At 36.2% G+C, this 27131-nt stretch overlaps 2 protein-coding genes and 1 long non-coding RNA gene across 4 annotated transcripts in view; 1 reads left to right on the forward strand and 2 right to left on the reverse strand.

Moving 5' to 3' along the window:
- Positions 1-85: 85 nt before the first annotated feature.
- Positions 86-20844, reverse strand: LOC136832602 (beta-hexosaminidase subunit alpha-like). The gene is made up of 13 exons (XM_067093790.1): positions 20703-20844; positions 15169-15313; positions 14873-14960; positions 14374-14499; positions 13756-13916; positions 12317-12472; positions 11856-11968; positions 11381-11435; positions 9298-9447; positions 4261-4386; positions 2377-2491; positions 960-1071; positions 86-578 (listed from the first exon to the last, which is right to left on the reverse strand). The coding sequence occupies exons 1-13, from the start codon at positions 20713-20715 to the stop codon at positions 319-321; spliced, it is 1620 nt and encodes a 539-aa protein (XP_066949891.1). The 5' UTR covers positions 20716-20844; the 3' UTR covers positions 86-318.
- Positions 7609-27131, forward strand: part of LOC136832605 (uncharacterized) — a 25119-nt gene continuing 5596 nt past the window's right edge. Inside the window, exon 1 of the long non-coding RNA XR_010851267.1 lies at positions 7609-7748. This is a non-coding gene — a long non-coding RNA (uncharacterized lncRNA). The remainder of the gene's footprint in view (positions 7749-27131) is intronic.
- Positions 21879-27131, reverse strand: part of LOC136832594 (cytochrome P450 CYP12A2-like) — a 20559-nt gene continuing 15306 nt past the window's right edge. The window contains exons 8-11 of one of the 2 annotated variants that reach the window (XM_067093766.1): positions 26864-27030; positions 26417-26495; positions 24139-24342; positions 21879-23249 (exon numbers count right to left, since the gene is read on the reverse strand). In XM_067093766.1, the coding sequence (XP_066949867.1) occupies positions 23139-23249; positions 24139-24342; positions 26417-26495; positions 26864-27030 (561 nt within the window). In that variant the 3' untranslated portion in view covers positions 21879-23138. The remainder of the gene's footprint in view (positions 23250-24138; positions 24343-26416; positions 26496-26863; positions 27031-27131) is intronic. The other variant, XM_067093775.1, reaches the window with a different exon arrangement.

Here is a 27131-nt window from a genome sequence, read left to right on the forward strand (position 1 = left end):
TAATCTATGACCACTCCAATCAAAACAACAGTTTGTGAAATGTTTTTCGTATCCACAGGGAAACAGTGTAAATGAGAGAGTTCAATTTGTTAGCTTTAAACCGTTTATTTTTTTACTTTTTAATAAGCAACCATCATAAACAGATGAAGGAGATAGCAATACACATTTAAGAAATTCAACCTATTTATATCTCAACATTAACTTGTAGTTAACGCATAAGACAGAGCAGATATTCCATATCAAAACTTGATATAATGGAGGACATAATCTAAACCCATTAAATCCCTAAGTTACCCGACAATTCTGACCAACACCACTTTACAAGTCAACATCCGACATACAGTAAGACGGCCAAAGGGGTTCGACCCTGTGGCCTCTGTCGAGAAGCCTGCAGCGGTGTTCCTCCAGCCTTGGCACAGCTGCAGAGGTGCTGTTGGTGTGGGCAGCTGAACTCCACAGTTTCTCGGCCACCACGGAGGCGCGGGGCCACGTCCTCGGGATGAGGTTCGTACCGTCCACGTACTCTCCCCACATACAAGCTTCGCCTCCCATGACCAGAGTCTTTTGATCTTCCGTACCTGTGGGAGATCACTGTGTTTATCGGAGGCGTTTCTTACGAATGACATATGGATTTACCATCAGCAATTTTTGCTTTCATGAGGATAGCGTTGGATGCCAAAACTAGGTACGTAATATTAATGAATGTTTTGTCTTCGTGATCAAACGATCTTTTCAGTTGTAATTAAATTTTTCATGAGAAAAGATCAGAAAATTCGAAAATGATCTTGTTTTAAGGAAGTTGGCTCAATCAGAGGACACATCCTTGTATAAATCTCCGCATTATTAAAGGTCGGGAGATAATTGTATATGATGCATTTCCATATCCGTTAAATTCACATAACATTAGTGAAATCAAACTTGTGTCAGCTTTACCGAGGAGGAAACTAACAGCCCCTTACCATCGAAATCTTGCGGATCACATTCATAGTATTTCTTCCAGTCTTGCCCGTAGCTGATGTCGTTCAGGTACCAGCAGGACGAAAGCACGGTCTTGTATCCCGCTTGTGTGACCTGTAAAACGGGCATGTTTAGGCTCTCACGAGGTCATACGAAAACGTAGGTCTGTTATATTATTTTCCCTTTGTATCACATTTCACTTGGTGATTCCATCCTTGACGACATAGTAGTAACACACCACATCTCTCTCTCTCTCTCTCTCTCTCTCTCTCTCTCTCTGTCAAAGACAATTTATTTAATCCTGTTTCGTTAAAGCTAAGCTACCCCGACAAAAAAAAATCTGTTCGTACACGGGAAATTATCTCTAATTGAGAGAAAGCCTCTGTATGTGATATGTGGTGAACAGGTAAACTACCAGGGCTGCACCGTAGCCTAACCTACCTTAAGTTTTTCCCAGTATGTAGTTAGGGGTGGAGCTTTGGCCCCTGAACAAGGAACCTGTGTCTCACGGATTTGGGGTATTCATCCGTGGTCATTAAGGCCATTTTCTGTTTACCCATTGTTATTATTATTACTGTTTTTCTCATGAGGAAAAGTTTTTACCCAACATGTCGAAAGGCCCATGTGCCAAAAATCGGTGGCCGGTAATAAAGTCAGAAAAAAGAGTAAATTTTGGCTAGGAAAAAAAAGTCACAGGAAAAAAGTCTCATTAATTTATAGTGGCCGGTAACAAAGTCACAGGGGAAAAACTCTCAATACTTCTTGGGGTCATTATCTTTACGATATTTACAGTCTTTTGTTTATGTTTATACTGAAATCCCCAACGGGCTTGCATTAAACACGCCGCAAAGGTGGATAGCGTACATACCGGGTTAAAACCCTTGGGGTCACTTTCTAGGAAAGATTATTGTGACTTTTTTCCTGTGACTTTTTTCTGTGACCTTTTTCCTGTGACTTTTTTCCTGTGACTTTTCCTGTGACGTTTTTGCCTGGATTCCAAAAATCACAGGGAAAGACTTAGAGGCTAAAACAGTTAATCAGAGAAATCCTGTACAGTACGTGGATAAGTCATGAGTGTGGAGGCCCTGTGGCCAGTGCACCTCACGTACGCATTACTTAAGGGCCTTTGCAGCGTCACTTCGGCCCCTAGCTGCAACCTCTTTCATTCATTTTACTTTACTTCCGCTCATATTATCTTTCTTCCATCTGACTTTCCACCCTCTCTAACAATTGTTTCATAGTGGGGCTGCGAGGATTAGCTCCTGTTACACCTTTCAAGTCTTTTTACTGTTATTTTCTGTTTCAGCGCTGAATGATATAATAGGTCCCAGCCTTGGCCTAAATTCTATATTCTATTCTATTCTATAAGTGTGGAGGGATGAGATAAAAATGCAACTGTTTGCAAAAGGAATCCAGTACCTTTTTGAGCTCTTCTTTCCATACCTCTGGAAGAGTTCTGTTCTTCCAGATGTGGATGATGGTGTCGTCAGCCACATCTACCCCGTTGTCGAAAACTTCTTGCCATACTAGGTATCTAGAAAGGTAGTGAATAATTTTGAAGACTGGTAAAAGACAGAAAAAAAGTTTTGGAATAAAGCTGATGTAAGCAAAAAAAAAAAAAAAAGCTTTATTTACAGAAGAAAAAGCATGAAATAATTCCAGTGGCAAAAAAAGAATATGGTGAAATTTCATTGACAGGAAAGACTGTGGAGTGATTTCACTGACAGGGGAAAAGACTGGAATATTATTAATGGTAAAAATACCATATGGTCGATTTTATCAAAGTTTTTGAAACTTTCACTAATTATAATGACGGCATAGACAAATAAGGTTATAGAGTGGCCTAATAGACAGAAAAGAGAAGACAGATGTAATTTGAACTACAGAAACCTTCCCCCACCCCCCAAGAAAAAAATGGGGCGTAATTTGAATAAATGACAAAAACCAACAATAATATAAATGGAAAGATGACTAGAACAAGAATATGAAGACTATGAAAAATCGCAAGGGCAGAAAGCACAAAAAAGAAAAGTAAGCGACAGAAGAAAGGAAAACAGATTATGCAGTGGACTGATAATCAATTAGCGGGAAAAAGTACAGTGAGAAAGTTTTAGTGAGAAAAGACAAAGGAGTAACTTGAATGACCATATATATATATATATGTATATATATATATATATATATATATATATATATATATATATATATATATATATATATATATAGAAAGAGAGAGAGAGAGAAGAACAGTAATGAAAAACAAATCTTAATGGTAGATAAAAGTACAGTGAGAAATTTTTAGTGAGAAAAGACAAAGGAGTAACTTGAATGACCATATATATATATGTATATATATATATATATATATATATATATATATATATATATATATATATATATATATATATATATATATATAAAGAGAGAGAGAGAGAGAGAGAGAGAGAGAGAGAGAGAGAGAGAGAGAGAGAGAGAGAGAGAAGAACAGTAATGAAAAACAAATCTTAATGGTAGATAAAAAGAGACCACCAAGCAATTTCGGTAACTAGCAGACCTCACACATAAGAAAGGCTAAGGTGTAATTCCAATGACAGCAGGAAAAAAAAAGGATTATGATATATCTTAAATTGAGGAAAATAAATGTTTTCAGTTACTGATGGCCTGATGATAAAGTTAACGGTATGAGTGGGTATATTGCCATTATAGATTACGGCGATATATGTCCTTTTCCTGAAAAAAAGTAAAAGCGTGGTATACACAGCTCTCGAAAGATAACAACCTCTAATATCGTCCTTTAAGGTAAAGAATCTACGAAAGTAGAGACTTACATAGGCTGAACACACACACACAAACATATATATATGTATATATATATATTTATATATATATATATATATATATATATATATATATATTTAATAAATTTAATAATATATATACAGTATTTTATACTAGATATGTATATATACACCCACATAGAGACTTATGCAGCTGAACAAAGTTACACATATATAACATAATATTTTATATATATATATATATATATATATATATATATATATATATATATATATATACCATCCACTTTAATTTATTCTGTTATCATTTGATATTAATACACAGAACAATTGTCTAAATAGCCAGATACCATCCAAGTTCTGTTATACATATAATGCACAGAACAATTGTCTAAGTGACAGTATATATATACATATACAGTATATATATATATATATATATATATATATATATATATATATATATATATATATATATATATATATATATATATGCACTACTCACCCATTTTCCGTCGGTAAGTGAGAAACCAGTTCAATGAGTTTTGTGATGTAGAAGCTTTCCAATTTACTATAGTCCCCGGTGAAATTCATTTTCTTCATGAATTCTGTGATGTTTTGGTTGCTCTTCCTGCAGCATTAGAGAAAATGTTTTAAATGCTGAAGGGACACACAAAATATCAGCACGTAGTAAGCGACTGTACGGAAGATTAGTATATGACCTGTTATGTCTGTTTTATTTCAGGTAACACCAATGTTACATCATGGTTGATTCTGGTAAAGAATAATTCATATTTTATGTTGCCCTGGTGTGAAGAGTCAAAGCCTGCAAAATATTTTGAAATATAGGCTACCTTGAACGATATTTTTGAAAAATGTAAGGCTAGGTTTAATTGTGTATTATTTTTATATTTTATTTGTAAATAAAAAAAACATGTAAAACAAGAGCACTAATAGGAGAGGACTAAAAATAAATAATGATTTATATATAGTAATACGAAGAATGATTTTAATTGTATTCGGAATTTTTCCATAATTCAATGAACAATCGTTTGACATCACGTTGCAGACAAAGTAGAGGTAGTTTGCATTAAGAACTTTCTATATTTTTTAAAAGATAATCCACAGGTTCGTTGTACTGCTGGAGGAAAGTCTAGAAGAACGTCATTATTATTAGACGTCAGAAAACAAAAACGAAATACTACCAGGAAAATCTACGGATTTACTTCCCAGGTTTTAGTAAACTGTTGTAATGAATAAAGAATTTCTGCTGTAAGAAATATGCTGTTTTATCCATTGAAATATGAACATTGGCCAATCATTGACTAAATATTGATGTGCAGGAAAAGCGAATTATTAGAAGAATTGAGAAAACTCAGTATAAAATCAATTCGCAAAATGCAGCCATTTTATTCAACATTATTATTATTATTATTATTATTATTATTATTATTATTATTATTATTATTATTATTATTATACTAATGTTCAGAATGAGCACAAATTCATAACTTACAACCTAATAGGTAACCAATTTGTATAGCAAGTTTTCACGGAATGAAATCGTAGGGGAAGTTGTGCCATCAGTGCATCTCATACTACAATGTAGGTATTAGTTAAGATTCTTTGCACCGTTCCTTCTGCCCCTAGCTGCAACCCCTTCCATTCCTTTTACTGCACCTCCGTTCATATTCTCTTCTATCTTACTTTCCACCTTCTCCTAAAAATTGTTTCATAGTTCAACTGCGAAGTTTTCCTTCTGTTACACCTGTAGAACTTCCTGCACTCTCAATTTCCTTTTCAGCGCCGAATGACTTCAAAGGTCCCAGCGCTTGGCCTTTGGCCCAAAACATATTTTAAAATTACAATTCCAATTCCAGTTCACGGAATGAAGGCTCGTAATCAGGTAAAAAAGGAAAACCGAGAGACAGGGTAACTAATAAATAGCATATGCATATATATATATATATATATATATATATATATATATATATATATATATATATATATATATATATATATATATATATATATATATATATATATATATATATTCAACACACAATCACGTGTGGAACAGAAATAAATTTCTGACTCACTTGAGGATCGAACCCAGGTCTTTCAATTGAAAGTTGGGGAAAACTCGCTGGTATGCAAGCAATTAGCTTGCCCAGATAATTCTTTGGGTGCAGTTGCTCTCAGGTTCCAACTTCTTTTAGACTTGTATGGCCTAGTGGGCAGCGCCCTTGCCCTTCAATTGAAAGACCTACTGTAGGTTCGATCCTGATGTGAGTCAGAATATATATATATATATATATATATATATATATATATATATATATATATATATATATATATATATATATATATATATATATATATATATATATATATATATATATATATATCGTTATAAATAGCCATTTCAGACCAAAAATAGCTGTGTATGGCTAATTCAAGAAGATTACTGTACAGTCTATCCTAAACCTTTGGCTGTCGGCCATTAGTAATGCTTCCCTAAAGGCGATTGGTTGGCAGTGTGACAACGTTGCACTTCAATGAATGTGGATCTTAGAGGTCCCATTAATAAGTTCAGATGTTATCTGTATACTAGTACTACCCTTAGAGGTAAATATCTGGAGATGCTACCTGTATACCAGTACAACATAGTTTGGTGGTCATCCACCAGGACGGTGCTGCAGAGCCTTGCGGCCATCTTGAAAGGTCTGGTAACCGTGCAAATTGAACAAGGGCTTAGTGTGATTGTGAATTTTTTTTATCCTGAATGTTGAATGAGTGAGTGTTCAGTAAACGTTTAGTGAGTGTTTAGGGTTTAGTGAATGTTTAGTGAGTAAGTGTTTAGCGGATGTTTATGAGTAAGTGTTTAGTGGATGTTTATGAGTAAGTGTTTGGTGAATGTTTAGTGAGTGTTTAGGGTTTAGTGAATGTTTTCTGAATGCTAGTGTTTGGTGAATGTTTAGTTTGCAAGTGTTTAGTTAGTGTTTAATGAGTGATTATTGAATGTTTAGTGACTGTTTAGTGTTTAATGAGTGTTTATGGGTTTAATGAGCATTTAGAGTTTAGTGAGTATTTAATGTTTAATAGTGTTTAGGGTTTAGTGTGTGTTTAGTGTATAGTGAGTGCCTAGTGAGTGTTGAGTATTCAGTGAGTGTTCAGTGTAATTGAGTGTGAGTGTATAGTGTGTGACTGTATGCAAAGAAAGTCTTGTAATTTACAGGAACCATTTATACTAGACATTGCTTAGATCCAAGAGCAGATGCTTAGGCCTTGACCACAATGGTTGGAGTGCTTAGGTCAACCTTTTTTTGTGTGAAATTGGGTCAAGTAATAATAATAATAATAATAATAATAATAATAATAATAATAATAATAATAATAATAATAGGAACAATGATAACAATATAGTAAAAATAATAATACTAATAGTAATATTAATTAAATAACAATAGTAAAAAAATAGTAATAATAGTAATCATTATCATCATCATCATCATCATCATCATCATAATAATTATTAATAAATATTTGAGATTATACGGATTAGAATGCAAAATCTTGTACTTCAACTACAATAAACCTCAGGATAGAAATATTTCGAAATATATCTTACAGTGATGGTTAATTTACCTATAATAAATGAACAAGAGAGAAAAAAAGCAAAGTTGCCGTATTGCTTCGTCTCTACAGCATAGTACTACGAGCTGGACGGAGAATTTTCAATATGGACGCGTTCGGCAGGGAGATCGCCACTCCATATTTATTGACGCTCTATGGTACTACCGAGTTTGGTGCGCTGCCTCCACGGCGGCGCTGCTTGTAGCCACATAAATTAGCTGTTGGGGTATCTTCAGAACAGGAGGCACTTAATGTATGAATCCTGCGATTTATCTTCGTAATGGTACGTTGTGCTGCGTATAATTGCAGAAATGGACGCAGGAGTTCTTCAAGAGAAAAAGGTATAACAATTCAAAGGTAAGCAAAGCATACTGGACATTATGTGCCCTTAATTTTGTGTTACTCGGGTAAATGTTTATGTTAGCAATAGATATGCTGTCTCTGTTAACATAAATTATATTTTCGGCTTGTTATTGTGGCATTTAAGTGCAGTGGCGATTTCAGTTTTGAAATAATAACGTTATTAATCAAATAAATGCCATATAACTTAAAGTAACAAAGATCATGGCCGTTATTAAAATTGGTCAGTCAGTAGGCCTACAGGTTGCTGGTTGTGTCATGCCTCGTCTTTTAAACATGCTCCTGTGATGCATACACTTGCTGTATTTTGTCGGTCATTAAGAATTTTTTTGCAGTAAGAAAGGCAGCCACACAATTGTTTAATAAAATATATTTTATCAATCATGGTGACTCTACGAATTTACAAAACTTCAAACTTACTGAAACAAACCGTTGAAAAAATTCCGTTTTTCGATTCAGAGCAAAAATAGCTGTATTATTTGTATGTGTAACAAATCCTGGTTTGAGCTGTGCTTCTCATCAAACGATAAGTCTCTTAGATTGGTGATAGCAGGGTAGCCTAATGTTGTATGGCAGCCTAGGCTGTATCTGTGTCCTCAAAATACGCATTTGGTAAAATGATACGTAGTTTAAACCTTATTCTAAGTGCAACTAAATTTTGAATTCATGAAAATAATTTCAGTATGGTAAAAGTTATGGAATCTTCATGCCAAACAAAAAAAAATTTCGTTTTAGAATGGCAAAACAATTTTAAAAGAATCTTGGCCGAGCAAACTCTAGGCCTACTCCTATTCATTCGGTAGGTATTTTTAATTTTTCCACTTCGTTTAAGAATAATTTTGTTCCAAATAAGTCAAAATTACATTCTGGCGGTATTCTTGATTCAACATTTCTCTCTGTGTCGTTCCAAAAAAGACTTTGCTAGCCTTTTCGGTCGTTGGTTTGTTTAGATGATTGACCATAGCGGGAAAAAAAAATCGTGTTTTGCTAAACGTGCTTTCAAAACGTCCGCTGAAAAATGCTCCCGGAAATACCTAGGTAACAAACATGCTGAACAGTATGCAGTTTGTTAAACGATGTGCTACTGCCTTCGCAGTGATGATATATCTTGTTTCCCACTAAAAATGCCTATAGGTAGGCCTAGAAACTATTGCTTAACTCAACAAGTCGTAAACATATAACAGTGATGCATGAGAGCAATAGTCTAGCGTGTGTGTGTGTGTGTAAAATGATTAATTTATCCGTAGCCTAATAAAAAAAACATATCCTTATAATAACTAAACGAGCGGAAATAGAAAAAAAAAAGAAATGAGCTGCCTTAGTGTTCCGTCACTACAATATAGTACTTATATGTTGGACTGAGTATTATGGACGCCCTAGGTCACACGCTCTTTAGGGAGATGGCCACTCAATATTACTGACTGTATGGTGTGGATGATGAGGCTCAGAAATGTGAGTAACACGCACATTTTTTTAAGATGTGAAGAAATCTCACGTGAAAATTTACGTTCTCTTGTATCAGCAGTTTAATAAAACTGTGACTCACCAGCAGTCAAAGTCCACCTCATCCCCGCCGAGATGAATGTAGTGGTCATGGAAACGGTCAGTGACTTCGGTGAGAAGACTCCTCAGGAAATCGTAGTTCTCTTCCTTTGTCGGGTCAATTGGCCCGTAGGTGCCATCAGGCTTTTCGTCTCTGAGGAGGAACGCAGCAGATTTAGAAAGAAAGGAGTTTATTAAATTCCATGCTAACCCCCCCCCTCTCTCTCTCTCTCTCTCTCTCTCTCTCTCTCTCTCTCTCTCTCTCTCTCTATATATATATATATATATATATATATATATATATAAATGGATGATGAATGTATGTGTGTGTGTGTTCCAAATACACTCTGAAATGCTCTGAGCAATTCCAGCCAAACTTGGTATACATATGACTTACCATCTGGGAAAGAACACTGTTGGGATAGGACATCACCTGGCACCAAAGGGTGGGGGGTTGTGGGAAGGGGTGAAATGTAAAAATTACAGAAAACGACAGATATTAGTGTCTAATCCATAGTGTTCAAGGTCGCTGAGATTAATAGTGACACTCCCGATATCCTTCAAGTACAATTTCAGCCCTGATAGGAAGGGGGGTGAGAAGGGGGTGGGAAGGTGGTGACATGTAAAATTAACCGAAACGACGGACATTAGTGTCTAATCCATAGTTTTCGAGGTCCCCAAGAAGAATAGTGATGCTCCTGATGCCTTTCAAGTTCAAGTTCAGCCCCAATAGGGAGGGGGTGAGAAGGGATGGGAAGGGGGTGACATGTAAAAATAATAGAAAACAACAGATATTGGTGTCTAATCCATAGTTTTCGAGGTCGCTGAGATGAATAGTGACACTCCCGAGGCCCTTCAATTCCAAGTTCAGCCCCGATGGGTATGGGGGAGAGTGAGCGAGTGAGAGAGAGAAAGAGTTTATCAGTTGTCATTCAGAGATTTTCCAGGCAGTGCCGGATTGGTCAGCTAGTATATATATATATATATATATATATATATATATATATATATATATATATATATATCTAAGAATCAGATCGTTCTACTCTTTTGATGCCATATAAATGTGAAAGAAAAGAGTTGGAAAGGCGTAAGGGAAAAGTATTTGTATACTGTATATGCTGTGTGTGAGTTGATGTGTGATATATATATATATATATATATATATATATATATATATATAATATATATACTTGTATATATACTGTATATATATATATATATATATATATATATATATATATATATATATATATATATATATATATATATATATTACATATACATACAGTATATATACAGTATATATATTATATATATAGATATATATCACACATCAACTCACACACACACACACACAGTATACTGTAAACAGTATACAAATAGTTTTTCTCTTACGCCTTCCCAACTTTTTTTTTTTTTTTTTACATTTATATGGCACCAGAAGGGTAGAACCAGGATTAATAGAATCCCCTGTTAATCCTGGGTAGAACGATCTGATTCTCAGCAAATCTCGAAGAATGAGTTTGCTCCACCACTGAGCAGTGGCAAGCACTACAAGTTTACATTTTTTCAACGAAAACTTTTGCTTTAGTGTAAATGGCTCAGTAAGGTGTTAACAGCCTCTGGAATTAGTTGTCTGATACTCAGCAACTCTTTTGGGATGAGGTTGTCAGACCCCTTGTCCTTTCATACCCTAGATAAGACCTACAGCGTAACACCCTCTGGAATTAGTTGTCTGATACTCAGCAACTCTTTTGGGATGAGGTTGTCAGACCCCTTGTCCTTTCATACCCTAGATAAGACCTACAGCGTAACACCCTCTGGAATTAGTTGTCTGATACTCAGCAACTCTTTTGGGATGAGGTTGTCAGACCCCTTGTCCTTTCATACCCTAGATAAGACCTACAGCGTTCGACTGACCACCAGGGACATCATCCACTACTTACTGTATTTGAATATGCAGAATACAAACATATCTGGTAACATATATAGCAAAACTTTCAAACAATATCATTCATCCACGTTGCATCCACAAAGCAAAAGGTGGATCAGGTATTTTGAAAGTTTCAAAACAAGGAACTTACTCGTAACAGGTTGTCAGGAGGCCCGGTTGTCCCGGACCCCACGCCTTAGTATGGCCTGATAAAGGACAAATAAAAGCATGGTGTAGTAAGAATAAGCTTGATAAGACCCAGTAAGATACCAGACTAAGAAAAGAAGAATATATATATATATATATATATATATATATATATATATATATATATATATATATATATATATATATATATATGTATATATATGTATGTATGTATTTTTGAGCATCACATGGTTGAGGATAACATTTTTCTGCCTGTATTTAACCCTCACATATTACATAGAACTGTAATCGCATTATTTTACCTTCATGGACCTGAATAAGTGGTTAAACGCACAAAAAATGCAGGGCATCACACGTATAAATAAATATTGGAACAATTATTACATGTGCACTCACAAAATGATTTTTATAACAGAATGGTGAGTTGGTATTTTTATGATAATCATTTTAATATTTACCTGGCGTATCGAACTCTGGCAGAACTCTTATTCCTCTCAGCCTTGCGTATTCCACAACGTCAGATATATTTTCTCCGGTGTAAATGTGTATGGGTGAGAAAGAGCCTTCCTTACTACAAAAAAAAAAAAAAAAAAAAATCTAAGCTGAGGAAATGTACTTTCATCTAAATGGAGAGAGTAATAGGGCTTCAGTTTTTCGTATTGGCATCTAATTTAACTACTAATCAAAATGAAGTTATATATTGAAAGAAAATTTGCAGAGAAAGTTAGTTACAAGAAAATATGATTGTGATTGACACGTATTAGGTGATTTCTTTTTAGCACAGAAGTTTCTCTTTAGCTAATAAGTCTATCTATAAATGACTTTAAAAAACAAGACATTACCTAAATACTAACAGAGTGATTAATAAATCTTGATCTAGGCTGGGAAAAGGGTAAAGGTCACACACTACGCCCCTCACCTGAGGTCAGGGAAGACGGCACTTTCGTAAGGGAAGCTCTGGTCGTCTACCAAATGCCAATGGAACACGTTAAACTTGTTCATGGCCATCAGATCCAGGTTTTCAAAAATCTTCCTTAGCGGCAAATAATGTCGGGCGGTGTCCAGCATAAAGCCTCTGTCATAGAAGAAGAAAAACGATTGTATTGTATTCTGAAGGAAAGGAACATCACGGGGAATACGTAACATTCAGATGAAATCCTGAAAAGTCGGAAACGTTCAGGTAAAAGAGAGTCCGAAGTTACAGAATGTTGAGAATGAACCGATTGGTGGTTTCCAGCGAAGCCTCTCTGTTAGCAGAAGATGAAAAGTGAAAAAGATCAAATGAAAACCCGCAGATGAAATCATAATAAGTAGAGAAAGTTGCGAAAAATCAATAGTGCTAGAAAACAAAGTACAATTTTACAAAGAATAAATCGTTTGGGGAAAAATCAGTGTGCCGAACTGGGATGTATTTATAATTATTACTATTACATTACTTGCGGTCATCAATTTGGTACAAGTTTTATGGGAATGGTTTACAGGATGTAAAAAAAAAACGAATAAACTCTGCTGTGTTCAGCTGATTGTAGGGAGAAATTTCTAACTGAGATAGGGAGAATCTGAACGCTCATTGAAAGTCTCAATCAGTAAAGGTACCAGGAAGTTAAACTGTCCATAATTATTATCGTATGATGGGAAAGTAAAAGCTGGCAAAGGTTTCGGCTTGTAAGTTCTCCAGAATCGAATTATGTTGTGGAAATTTTTTGTACCTTTTCTTAAATTTTCACATAATGTTGGGCTTAGGAGTTTCTTTTTTTATTAACAGTCGAAGAGATTACGAGGTCTCGATGAAAGGAAACTCTGCTTATAACGTATTTGTAATCTGAATATGCAATGTTGTCAATGAAAATTATGTTGGCGCAAGTTAAACTTAATTAGATGGTGGATGCGCAATTGTAGACTGACTTTAGTGAAGAGACCTGGCTTGAATAGGCTGGAAACTTATACTGGAAAGTTACAGTAAACGTTCCCGTGGAATAAATAACATGGCGTATGTTACAGTAAACCTTAATTAAATGGCGGATGCGCATTGGTGTACTGACTTTAGTGAAGAGACCTGGCTTGAATAGGTTGGAAACTTATACTGGAAAGTTAAACGTTGCCGAAGAATAAATAACATTGGCGTATGTTACAGTAAACCTTAATTAAATGGCGGATGCGCATTGGTAGACTGGCTTTAGTGAAGAGACCTGGCTTCAGGAGACTGGAAACTTATACAGTTGTGGGGTGAAACGTAGGATCACTGCCCATTTAAATGGTGACTGATGAGAGATACAAGAAGATTTACGAACATCACTTATAAAAAGAGAGGAGCTCATATCAACGTGTTATCAAGAATCCATGAAAGCATCATCCCACCTGAAACTGAATCTGGGAAAGTCTTGGATCTGTGTTGATTTCACCCTGTATTCCAATCCGTCGGGTATAAGAAGCTGCGAGAACGACTCCAGACCTCTCAGGATGCCCCAGATGCTCTGAGCAGTGATGGTACCAGATGCGGGTTGATCAGGGCTGTCGATCTGTCATAAGAAGATATATAGAGTAAACTTTTTCTGTATTACATCAAAACATACGTTCAATAAAGAGTAAAAAGTTTTCAATACAAGGAAGAGATGTTTGGCAATGCTTTCATGAAAGAGACGTCTGGTTTACATGAATAAAATTGGGGGGACGTTTTATTTAGGGTTTGGCCCACCTTTTTGACCTCCCAATTTTGATCGTTTTTCAGTGGATATGAAGCTACTTTTTCTGCCGGTCTCAGCTTAAAAAGAAAAAGAATTAAAATCTTACTTATAGGATTTTGAAGAACTCAAAATTCTCCCCCCCCACTTCCCACGACAAAGAAAGAAGAACTAGAAATAAAATCAGACATTGGATAGTTAATGAGATCAAAATTACGTTCCACTTCATGCTTTTTATTCTGTGATGTCTAATCATGCATTGAATTTTTAGAATGTGATTATGTTTATTGCAAACCTTGATCTCATATTGTTCATCCATATCCTGGTGAGGATAATCCTCGCAAGGCTTCATTAGGTTGACGCTGACGGTGTCCAGATAACCGTTGAAATCCTCGCTTCTTCTCCAACTGCTTTCACGATTCTGCCGAAAAAGAAAATGAGTCTAACAGTCAAAAACACAAGTTTTTCTTTTATATATATATATATATATATATATATATATATATATATATATATATATATATATATATATATATATATATATATATATATATATATATATATATATATAACGCAGTGAAGACATTCGTGCATTAACTTTGCAGGATGGTTTTTAAAGAATGAATTTTTTAACTGCGATAAAGGCGTCAGTAGATTCTCGTCTGCCCTTTTAGTGCTTTTATGAATTACGAGATGTTGTTATTCATTATCCAGGAAAACAGGCAGCAATACAAAAAGACGTTGTTAAACTAGAAATGACAGAAGGATGTAAACATTGTAGATTTCAGACGTACTCTGTAGGAAGTAGAACGGAGCATGGCTCCAGTATATCTTTGGAGCGCCTCCTGCAGGATGTCACAGTCCTCTCCTGTGACGCTGAATCTAAAAAAAAAATAATGTAACATAAAAATAGTTCAGGTCATCACTAGCTTAAATTTAGTCCATTTAATTATACGGTAAGATTCTAATAAAATCTCTCCTGAATACTGCAGATGGTTCAAAATCCTTGTTTAGAGAGAGAGAGAGAGAGAGAGAGAGAGAGAGAGAGAGAGAGAGAGAGAGAGAGAGAGAGAGAATGAAGAGCTCTTACCTGAAAGTGCCTGGCCTAACAAGCATATAAGTCTCTTCTTGTTGCATCATCTGAGGGCGTGGCCACACGTCCCCCTCAGTAGGTTCCACATAAGGAAACCCTCCGGAGGAGAGGTTCACTGCCATAGAAAGCGCCACGAGCAGTACTGTACTAGCATAAAGGAAAATAGTAGAAAACAGAGCAGTTTATATTTTCTCCTACTTAGTCTCAGTTCCTTTAGTAGAATCGACGCGACTTTGATTCAGTTTTACGTAATTCCTCTTTTTTTCAGTTTTAAAGGTGGATTATTCAACATGGGGCACATGTACTGTACAACAGAGCATCCACTGGAGAAATGAAATATTAAGGACCAAGTGCCAAAACTACTTTGTATATCGTGTGCATGTCCGGCAGGTGTGTGTTCAGCATACTATACACGTAGCGCTTGGTAGTCTTTATTGATGTTTTGCTAAGGATTCTTCCGCTTGTCCATTATTGTGAATTGAAAGTAAAATGGAGTACAGCTTTATTCGTTCAATTTTTCATTGAAAGGAGACCGATCTTTATTGGCATCGTTACTGCAATCTTTATTTCCATGAATTTTTTTTATATATACTGGTTAGTTGTCCCAATTCATATTGTCATTGGTTTGTTTATTGTTTACAGGAATACCAGAATACCATACCATCACCATCTAAATTTTTGTTTACAAAATCTGCAAGAGTCACGATGGAAATAGGCGCTATCAGCTTCGTTTTACTGATGTGCACTGCTATCTAGGGCGCGTTCATTAAATCGGGATCTCACACTTATCTAATGTTCATTGCATGATTAGAAACATCAACTGAGAAATCTTCCACCTGTAGTCTGAAGCTGAGCAAGATAACAGTGGCGGTTTCAGGTGACGCTGACACATGGAATCCTCTCAAATGTAAACAAAACAAGATAGGCTTATTTGCCCAAGATTTCAATTTTTAAATGGAATTATTTGTTCCCGATCTGATTTCTTTTAAAAATAAAATAGAAAGTGCTTCCTAGAGGTAGCCTGAAATAATTGTCAGGGTGATACATAATATCACAGCGATATTCGCATTAAATCATAGGATAAAAAGATTCAACATGACTTTCAACATCAGATAAAAACATGACCACGCCATTCGTCAAGTGAGCTTGTACCCAAAAAGAAGGTCAAAATAGGCTCCAGTCCAGTGGAATCTAATAAAGAGATAATCTCGAGAAGGGAGTGAGTAAAGATCTTGTTCAGAAGCAGTCTCTAGAAGGGAATATGCACGAAGGAAAACAGCACTTGCAAAATGATGTTTTCATCTGGTGTTCGTTAACGGAGAGGTCGCAGTGGTTGTGTGCTTGTGGTTACCACTGTATCAAATGTACTTGTGAATCTCGTCCTTGTGCTCATTAATTGTAAGGTTGTGGTCAGTTAAGTTTTATAGCAGAAGGCGTGACAGGGCAACACGGAAGAAATTGGCAGAGATTAGATATACCAGGTTTACTAAAGGAAATATTAATGCAGAAGTTTAACGCTAATACATTAGTAAAGTCTATAGATGCCGTATGATAATTTATCGAGCTGTCTGGTAAGCATTGGCTATTAGTCACACAATTTCAACCTGAGATTGTTTAACCTGCTGGTACTGGGTGCATCAGGTGGACAGGCTAGAATTTTCTCACCCCGAGCGCTCGAAATAAGTACAGATGTACCAGTTCCTCATTATGGGGGTTGGGGTGAAGAGAAATTTATAGATATGAGGGTTTGCCTTATCAGATAATGACGGTTCTTCATAAGGTTTGTCTGATCCATCTTATGCTTCGTCAAAACCCGACTTTAAAAAAAAAAATTTATATTTTAGATCGCTGCTTGTTTTTAAACCGTACTTTTGCGTTCTGACCAAACGTCACCTTTCGACATTTAAAAACTAAGGTTCGGAATGTTTTGCTTGAAATTTATCTTGGGCATTGTGTAACTAAGTTCTTGAAAATTAATTTAAAGTGAAACTTTAAACTTCATCCGTAAGAGATATGAGATGCTTGTTTAAAGTAAAACTCTGCCTTAAGATAAACTGAAATTCTCTCCTTTTACGAACTCGGACTTGTAATCTTTTTCAAGATAAAATCAGAAAAAAATGAAGAAAATCGTAATTTTCGCGTAAACCAAATTTCACCCAGGACGATTTCACCAACAGTTCACTTGCTGTAGGTCTTCAACGCAGACCACATTCGTGTTGACAGAACATCAGAAATGGCTTATAAAAATCGTATGTTTACTTTAATTTGCTTATGGTCACGGGAGGAATCAAGTAAAGTCATGCATGTTTTATATTCAGGAATTTTCTCTCCTACACGGCTTTATGTCTGGGAATAAACAAAGTTCATTTTGATGTGACAGTAGAGCGTCGTGCGCTTTTCTCTATTCTGCGATTGTTATTGAATATATATGCATATACGTATAATTGTTAAACTTCTGTTAGATACATAAGTGCATAAATGCATATGTATGACTACGTGCTTGCGCACCTAGGAAAGCATATATGCTTATACATAGTTTTATATATATATATATATATATATATATATATATATATATATATATATATATATATATATATATATGTATGTATATATATATATATAGAGTATAAGAGAGAGAGAGAGAGAGAGAGAGAGAGAGAGAGAGAGAGAGAGAGAGAGAGAGAGAGAGAGGTAGCATTAGTTTTTCATGAAATACAAAAATAACAATTAATTAATTTGTGTTTGTGTGTGTGCGTGTTTAGATTACAAAAACGTACATAAGCAATTGTTGGCAATAACACATGGAAATATCTGTAATGGATGGATATCTACTTTTCTGATTTAGATCGGTAACAAAAATATATACCTGTAAACTCGTAGTTAAAGTTGACAAATTTATGTAAGGTGTGCAGTTATTAATAATAATAATAATAATAATAATAATAATAATAATAATAATAATAATAATAATAATAATAATATTGTGACTAAACAAAACATTAGAAGATATAAAACAGAGGCTTAAAGCCAAAGCACATAAGATCCAAAGGTACATGACCAGGAATAAAGGATACCAACAGAACAAACTCTTCGGAACCAATCAGAAAAGACTTTACAGCTAACTAAGAGGGGAAGACAACCGCCAGGAAATTCCTGAAGCCGAACCAAGTAAGAGACTCTGGGAAAACACATGGAGCAATCCAGTATCACACAACAAACATGCAACATGGCTCCAGGAAATCAAGGCAGAAGAAATGGGGAGAATAAAACATAAATTCACCGAGATCACGACAGACAGTCAGACACCAACTAAAGAAAATGCCCAACTGGAAAGCCCCAGGTCCCGATGAAGTCCATGGATACTGGCTCAAAAACTTCCAAGGCCCTCCGCCCACGAATAGCAGAACAGCTCCAGCACTGTATCACAAACCGCCATGTGCCCAAATGGATGACCACAGGGAGAACATCCTTAGTACAAAAAGACAAGAACAAGGGAAATATAGCAAGTAATACAGGCTTATCACCTGCCTGCCAATAATGTGGAAGTTACTAAGTTAAGTATACCTTAATTTTACCAGACCACTGAGCTGATTAACAGCTCTCCTAGAGAGGGCTGGCCCGAAGGATTAGACTTATTTTACGTGGCTAAGAACCAACTGGTTACTTAGCAACGGGACCTACAGGTTATTGTGGAATCCGAACCACTTTATAGCGAGGAATGAATTTCTATCACCAGAAATAAATTCCTCTAACTCTTCATCAGCCGGCCGGGAATTGAACTCCGGTCCATCGAGTGACAGTCCGCAGCTCTACCGACTCACCCAACAAAGAGCCTGTGGAAGTTACTAACAGGCATCATCAGTGAAAGGCTATACAACTACCTAGAGGATACAAACACCATCCCCCACCAACAGAAAGACTGCAGAAGGAAGTGTAGGGGCCCAAAAGACCAGCTCCTAATAGGCAAAATGGCAATGAAGAATAGTAAGAGAAGAACCAAACTAAGCATGGCATGGACTGACTACAAGAAAGTCTTGACATGACATCGCACACGTGGATAATAGAATGCCTGAAAATATATGGGGCAGAGGAAAACACCATCAGCTTCCTTAAAAATACATGCGCAACTGGAATACAGTACTTACAAGCTCTAGGATAAGATTAGCAGAAGTTAACATCAAAAGCAGACGAAGACCCAGAAATATACAGAGATAGAAGAATGAAAAACAGAACAAAGGAATGGCACAACAAACCAATGCACGGACAGTACATGAGACAGACAAAAGAACTGGCCAGCGATGAAACATGGCAATGGCTACAGAGGGGAGAACTCAAGAAGGAAACAGAAGCCGCACAAGATCAGGCCCCAAGAACCAGATATGTCCAAAGAACAATAAACGGAAATAACATCTCACCCATATGCAGGAAGTGCAATATGAAAGACGAGACCATAAACCACATAGCAAACGAATGTCCGGCGCTTGCACATAACCAGTAAAAAAAGAGGCATGAATCAGTAGCAAAGCCCTCCACTGGAATCTATGCAAGAAACACCAGCTAGCTTGCAGTAATAAGTGGTACGAACACCAGCCTGAGGGAGTGATAGACAACGCTCAGGCAAAGATCCTCTGGGACTATGGTATCAGAACAGGTAGGGTGATACGTGCCAATAGACCAGACGTGACGTTGATTGATAAAATCAAGAAGAAAGTATCACTCATTGATGTGGCAATACCATGAGACACCAGAGTAGTTGAGAAAGAAAGAAAAAATTGATAGGTATCAAGACCCGAAAATCGAAATAAGAAGGATATGGGATATGCCAGTGGAAATTGTACCCATAATCATAGGAACACTAGGCACGATCCCAAGATCCCTGAAAAGGAATCTAGAAAAACTAGATGCCGAAGTAGCTCCAGGACTCATGCAGAAAAGTGTGCTACTAGAAACAGCGCACATAGTGAGAAAAGTGATGGGCTCCTAAGGAGGCAGGATGCAACCCAGAACCCCACACTATAAAAACCACCCAGTCGAATAGGATGACTGAGATAGACAAAAAATATATATATATATATATATTATTATTATTATTATTATTATTATTATTATTATTATTATTATTATTATTATTATTATTTTTATTATAACAATATAATCAGCATCATGTTTTTATGTTTTCTGTTAGATAAACTTCACTCTAAGAGGCAGACGATATGATGCTGAAGATAAATAATGATTATAGTGGTGGTGGGGGTACCATCAGCTGTTCTGCTAACACAACTAATGATAATGATGAAATAGCAATAATAACAAATAGCAATAATAACAATAGGTGTCAGTCAAAAACAAACAGGTTGCGTTTTTTCAGTTTAAGATAATGTAAGTAGTTAATTTAAAAACAAATTTTACAAAAATAAAATAACGCAGCAAACTTTGCACTGTACGGTATTCCCTACCACTCACAAAACTATCTGATAAAATAAGTCTCCCAAATTCAGGATTATTACTGTAAAGAGAACGTCACCGACCTTTCCACATCATGCTTGGCCGACCGGTAAAACTTGCTTATTCTGTTACTCATCACACGGCAATGCCGTCTTCCATTACGCCCTCTATTTATTTATTTTGATAACGTGAGGTCTGTTGCTATGTGGCTCGAGACGATAGTCATGCCGGTGATAAGGATGATAGCTGGTGAACTTTTCCCAGCCAGACGTGAAGATTCGTTTGTGCTGGTCTTCCTAAATTTCGAATGACCTCCACTTAGAACTTTGAGATTTTTTTTTTAGATTGATGTTATCTGCGTGAGTCAGAGCATTTGGGAGGATGATTTTGTAACAAACAGGTTTGTTTAAAGTAATTCAGTATAGAATTATGAAACAGTAAGGGTTCGCAATTAAAAAAATGTACAATTCAGATGTGAATTAACTTTTGAAAGATTTTAGCTTTTAATGTTTATGCTTTTTCCATAACCCAAACGAACTCTGTATATATGTATATCTACACATATACAAACACACACACACACACACATATATATATATATATATATATATATATATATATATATATATATATATATAATGTATATGTATGTATATGTATATATATATATATATATATATATATATATATATATATATATATATATATATATATATATATATATATATATCTTACAATTATATTTTGAAGGATGCAAATTTATGAAAAGCAGAGGTCGATGGCTTGAGAGAGTATTAGTCTTTTCTCCAAAAGGAAATTTACTGGCACTTATAATATTCCATTTCTCAAGGCCTTGAGAGTATTGTGAAGTGGGGTAGGCTCTATGAAGAGAATTTTATGCCGTCGACTTGCACAAGATATAGTGACCAATAATAATATCCTGATGATGATGATGAAGATTATTCTAGTGAATACGACATTCACCTCGCCAGCTTGGGACATGTTCCGTTAAACCTCTGTGCTTTAGTTGATTTTTGTATAGTTGATTTAAGTAGTGATATATGTATCTGGTAGGTAGTAGGCTGTGGGGGGTAACAACCAAATGACATGCCAAGAACCGAAAGGATAGTAGCCTTCTCGATTCACCCTCACTAAGGAGCAAATTCCCTTGATGGAAGCATTGTTAAGATTGCTGTGGAAGGCATCAAGCTGGAGCTGAAGAGACTTGTGCTCAGAGTAAGGCAAAAGAAGACGCTGAATTTACTAGGCAAATTTATTGACCCATATTCCTTGCTCAGGAATTATCTCTGGACTTGGCGCAGTTCACATAAAGTTCAATATCGATTATTTTCTAGAATCAAACTCACTTTCACAGTAGGGCCTAAGGCAGCACCTCCTTTCTACAAGTAGGGCACGGCATTGGTCGGTTAAAGATTGATGTGGGTTCACGATTTCTTTTTCGTAACATCCACAGTAATAAAAAAAAAAGGCACAAGAACACAGCCTCATTAAAACCAAAGAGTTAGTTTACTTACAGTTAGACATTATGTTCGGATAAGTTAAGACAGGCCTTAGTGTGGCGTCTCCCTGGTCAAGTCAAATGTTTGTGAAACAGACTGTAGGTAGGGGATGAGCAGTCGAACAGCTAAAACATTTGTATGATTTCCGGTGACAACTGCTCTATTCGTTGCTAAATGAAGAGCTGTTTATGAGGTCTGTGAAAAGGGATTCTGTTTGTCGATCAGAATAATGGACAGAGCTTCGGGCCTTTTCCGGACTCCCCTGTAACTTGTACGAATTACGGTAAAATAACCGCTAAAGCAGTGCCTACCAGGGAGACGTCCAACGCAACCGGGTCATCCAGTAGCGTTTATCTGGGGAGCAGCCAACTAAGATGACAAGAAAATGCAAAATTGTCACATTTGGAAAATGTTCCGGGTGAAGGAACAGCGGCACTAGCTGGATAAATAGAAATCTGATCATTATCCACGCGAAAGAACATTCTTTTAGTCTCACTTATCACAGAGAACCTTGAAATAAAGTAGTCTCCTTTTAGGTTACAAAAATATATGGCCTAAATATGAAATGACTCCTGAAGGGGAGATGAAAATTTTCTAAACAAATGAAAATTCCTCTGTTTTTACAGCACTTGCTGCTCTTAGAATGTTTGATACGGGCTTTAGTTTTCGAATAAGAAGCAGTGTTTCATCAGGGCGAGGAAATCGAAACAATAGTCATCTACTTGTTAATGACGGTCGTCTCATTAAAATTCAGATGTTCGGGTCACAGTATAATGAAAGTTGCAAAAAAAAAAAAAATTTTTTTTTTTATTAAAAATAGTCATCACTTGACTTTTTCTTTCTTTCAAATGCCTGGTTAAGTCAAATGTTTGAGAAACAGAATATAGAAGATGAACAGTCAAACAGCTAGAACATTTCTATGAACTCTGGTGACGACTGTTCTATTCGTTGGTAAATGAAGAGCCATGACTGCAACGCAACATCCTAAGAATTATAGCTTCACCTTCTGTCGGTGAAAGTAAATTTCAGTGGTCTGGAGGGTCCATATGCGAGTCTGTTGACGGGATGAATATCTTCGTATTTATAATCGACGTCAAACTCACTCAGGATCTGTTTAGAATGAGAAGAAAAGTAAAAAGAAGAGTTAGAGATGGTGAATGTTCTCTGGATCTGTTTAGAATGGGAAGAAGAAGAGGCTGATAAACATATATGCACAGGATCTGCGAGAATTGGAAGAAAAGTGTGGTCAGGATCAGTTTAGAATTTGAAGGACAGAGGAGCAGTTAGGAAGGCAAATTAAAATGACGCTGGTCTAGTAAGCTAAAAAAACAATGTTTTTTTTTATTGTTTTGTACATTAACCAAGTCACGGAGTTATCTCATCTCTTGATTCGCGTAGGGCTGGAACAAAGTATTTGTTGTTAGGCTAAGTTAAGGAGGTAGCACAGCTAGGAGAGATGAGGTCAAAGTAAACATTCGTTAAGGAAAATGACGAAGAGCAGTGTAGGAGAGGACGAATGGGCCTTTAAACACCGTTTAGTCCTGCCTAAAATGCGCTCTTGTAAGGCTAACTGTAAGTGGTTGGCTCAGAATGGATCCAGTCGCCATCTGAAGCAAGTTCCAATCCAGGTGATAGCGCGAACCTTGTTAAGAAAAGGAGCTGAAGTACAGTACAAATGAGAATAGTGGGGCATGCCACTTGCTATTTTTAGGACCGATGAAGTGTGTCACGGGATAAGGTCATGTTGTCATTGAGTTGTCTCTGACATGATTTGTAACTAAAAGACGGAGTCTTTACTTGAACCACTCAACAAATGTTTTTCTGATAGCAGTCCTTGTTAAGAGCTCCAGTGAACAAGACATTTCAAAAACAGAGCTGAAGCTGGAGAACTAATAGAATCATTAATACGGAAGTCTAAAAAAAAAAAAAAGATGAAAGCATCACTGACTGACGAGATCCGAAGTTAGAGGAATGAAGAAAAATCGAAGCGACCCCTTACTCGAACTATTAAACAGATGATTTCCTGATAAGCGATCCTCCTTCCGATACACATCCTGGGCCCGAAGGAAAACGGTAGGAACGCGAAGTTATGTCTGGGCGCCAAGGGCGAACCCCTCAGGAACCTCTCCGGCAGGAATTCGGAAGCCCTTGGGAATATGCGCTCTTGGCAGTTCACCAGCATCGTTGGCATCACCACCTGCCACTGAGAGGAGAAGAAAATCAAGAAATAAAGGGAGGAATCTCTCGGCTGCACTCATGTGTATGGGAGAGTTGCATCTCTTATAAGCATGGCATCCAAATGACGTAAAATTTTAATGGGCTTCTTTTCGTGTAAATTTTGTAACCGCCAAAGATACAATTATTCTCTCTCATTTAGCGACAATATTTAAGGGAAGGTCTCTTAACCCATCACTGTTATGATTCAACAGTGGACAATTTTCAGATTTCTGTGATCTAACGACAAAAAAGAGTCTAATGATGATACGTTTCTTGCATTCTTAATTATGAGATACTTCATCGCTGTAAAAGGTAATATCGTTCTTCTTGTTTTTTGTATTTTTTTCTGATTTTCATTCATAAACACTCCTGGCTAAATATCTTTGGTTATGCATTTTGATCTTATCAAAGATTAAGCTATATCGAAAGCATTCAACGAACATTTTTCGAAAAACTTTAATGAATAAATTTACAAAAATTTGGATAACAAATAAACTTTTTATAACTGGAAGAACCTGTTAACTTTTACTAATTAATTTACAGCTTTGTATATAAGGATGTTAAATATGTATATATATATATATATATATATATATATATATATATATATATATATATATATATATATATATATATATATATATAAATATATATATATATATATATATATATATATATATATATATATATATATATATATATATATATATATATATTATATATATATATATATATATATATATATATATATATATATATATATATATATATATATATATATATATATATGTGTGTGTGTGTGTGTGTGTGTGCGTGTGTGTGTGTGTGAGGTAACCCCGCAACGGTTTCTCAAGCAATACTGTTTTAAGTGCCTCAACCAAGGTTGCTCACAAGGGCTATATATTGCCCATTCTTCGTCTTTAGGACTTGTGGCCTCTAAAATATAAAATCGTCTCCTTCGTTGCATTTCAGCCAACATTGTTGATGCAACTAATACACTTATTTAAAAGTAAGTTGATAAATTCTTGGATATCCTGCCAATTGAGCTAAAATGGAATGCTACAGGGTCTTTCAGCAACCCCAATACAAGGTGCAATTCTAATTCGACCTGTTACATCATATCTCATTCCAAAATCAGTCTGGAGCATCACTGCTTTCAGTAACTGCTAAAAATGATGACCGTTTCCACAGAATGGTAGACTTCGACGTGGTAATTCCTCCCCCCGAGAGGTGTGGCAAATACTATGGGTAATTTTACATGTAATTCTCCATCTCGTTCCTTTCTGTGTATCGTGTTCGATCGCGGACAAGGTGGGAAGTAGAACAGAGTAGAATATAGAATTTAGACCACAGGCCAAGCACTGGTATCTATGAGGTCATTCCGCACTGAAACGGAAATTGGCAATTACAAGGTTTTAAAGGTGTAACAGGAGGAAAACCTCGCAGTTGCACTATGAATCAACTGTTAAGAGAGGGTGGAAAGTAATATGGAAGAAAGAGAATACGAACGGAGGTACAGTAAAAGGAATGAAAGAGGCCGACGGGACGTTGCAAAGAACCTTAAGTAATGCCTACAGTTTGGCACAACCCCTAGTAAGCTTACCTTGACGTCGTAATTCTCGTGCTCCTTGGGACAGACACCATTTATTAGAAACTCTCTCCATATTTATTCAAAACGCTAATGAAAGTTGAGGCACTTCTTGCGTTTTTACCTTGACTACTAATACACCGGACGTGTCCCCCAGTTTTTAAGAAATCTCTCGTGAACCACATTTGGGATATTTCACATTTCAGTTTCCAAGGAAAAGTTCGTGATCCAGATGGGATTAAAATTTCGTCACTTTGCAGTATACAGCAAGACGTACATTTCCTTAAAAGACGAGAAATTCCAACCTTCATAATCAGAACACCAATAGGTGCTAATGCACTGAGCAAATAAGACTTTCCACCTCGATTAATACAGAAGTTATTGCTATCAGTCAAAGAACGTCAACACTCTCAACATACAGAATTCTAAAATAAAGAGCAGATGGAAAACTAAAGAAATAAGTGTCCCTTACCCCTTTTGGAATGAGGTATCCACTCAATACCGTGTCATGCGTGAGCCGTCTGGTGATTCCAACATTGACAGGCATTACCCTGAAGAATGAAAAAGAACATTTGTCCTCTCGTTTAGTTATTGCCTCACCCCTCGATACACGTTCATTTAAGGATTTGGCTGCTGAGTGCTAAAACAACCAAACTTTAAAGTGACTACCTCACAACAAGTGAATGTTTAGGAAAAATATAAAGAATTAGCTTTCGACATTACAGTAATATATTGAATGCACTTTCCACATATGAGTACCTCCTTCTGGGAAAATAACTTATGGTTTCAAAACTTAAGCTTATTATCGTAAAAACAATAGCAACGAAGAATACTGCCTAACAAAATTAATGAAAAATGTATATATATATTTGCATATCCTTTTGGTGTCAAACTTAACTGTGCAAAGACAACAGCGAACCTTAGAGTCTCCCGAAAAACAGCTTTGGCATATGTTAGCGAACCCAGTTGCTGAGGGGTAAGGAGCTGTGGCTCTGGGACGAAGGTCTGGATTTCCTCCCGAAGTCGTTTCTGCGCTTCTGGATTGCGAGCCAGTAAGTACAGCATGTTTGCAGCGGTGTGCGAAGTCTGAAAGAAATTGCAAGTTAGCGCGTAATGCAGCCTGGTTACTGATAACGACACTACCTAGACTACTGTTTCTATGCTTAGGTCGTGGAAGTGGTAATGAT

The sequence above is a fragment of the Macrobrachium rosenbergii genome, chromosome 4 (genome assembly GCF_040412425.1).
Source record: "Macrobrachium rosenbergii isolate ZJJX-2024 chromosome 4, ASM4041242v1, whole genome shotgun sequence".
Taxonomy (NCBI): domain Eukaryota; kingdom Metazoa; phylum Arthropoda; class Malacostraca; order Decapoda; family Palaemonidae; genus Macrobrachium; species Macrobrachium rosenbergii.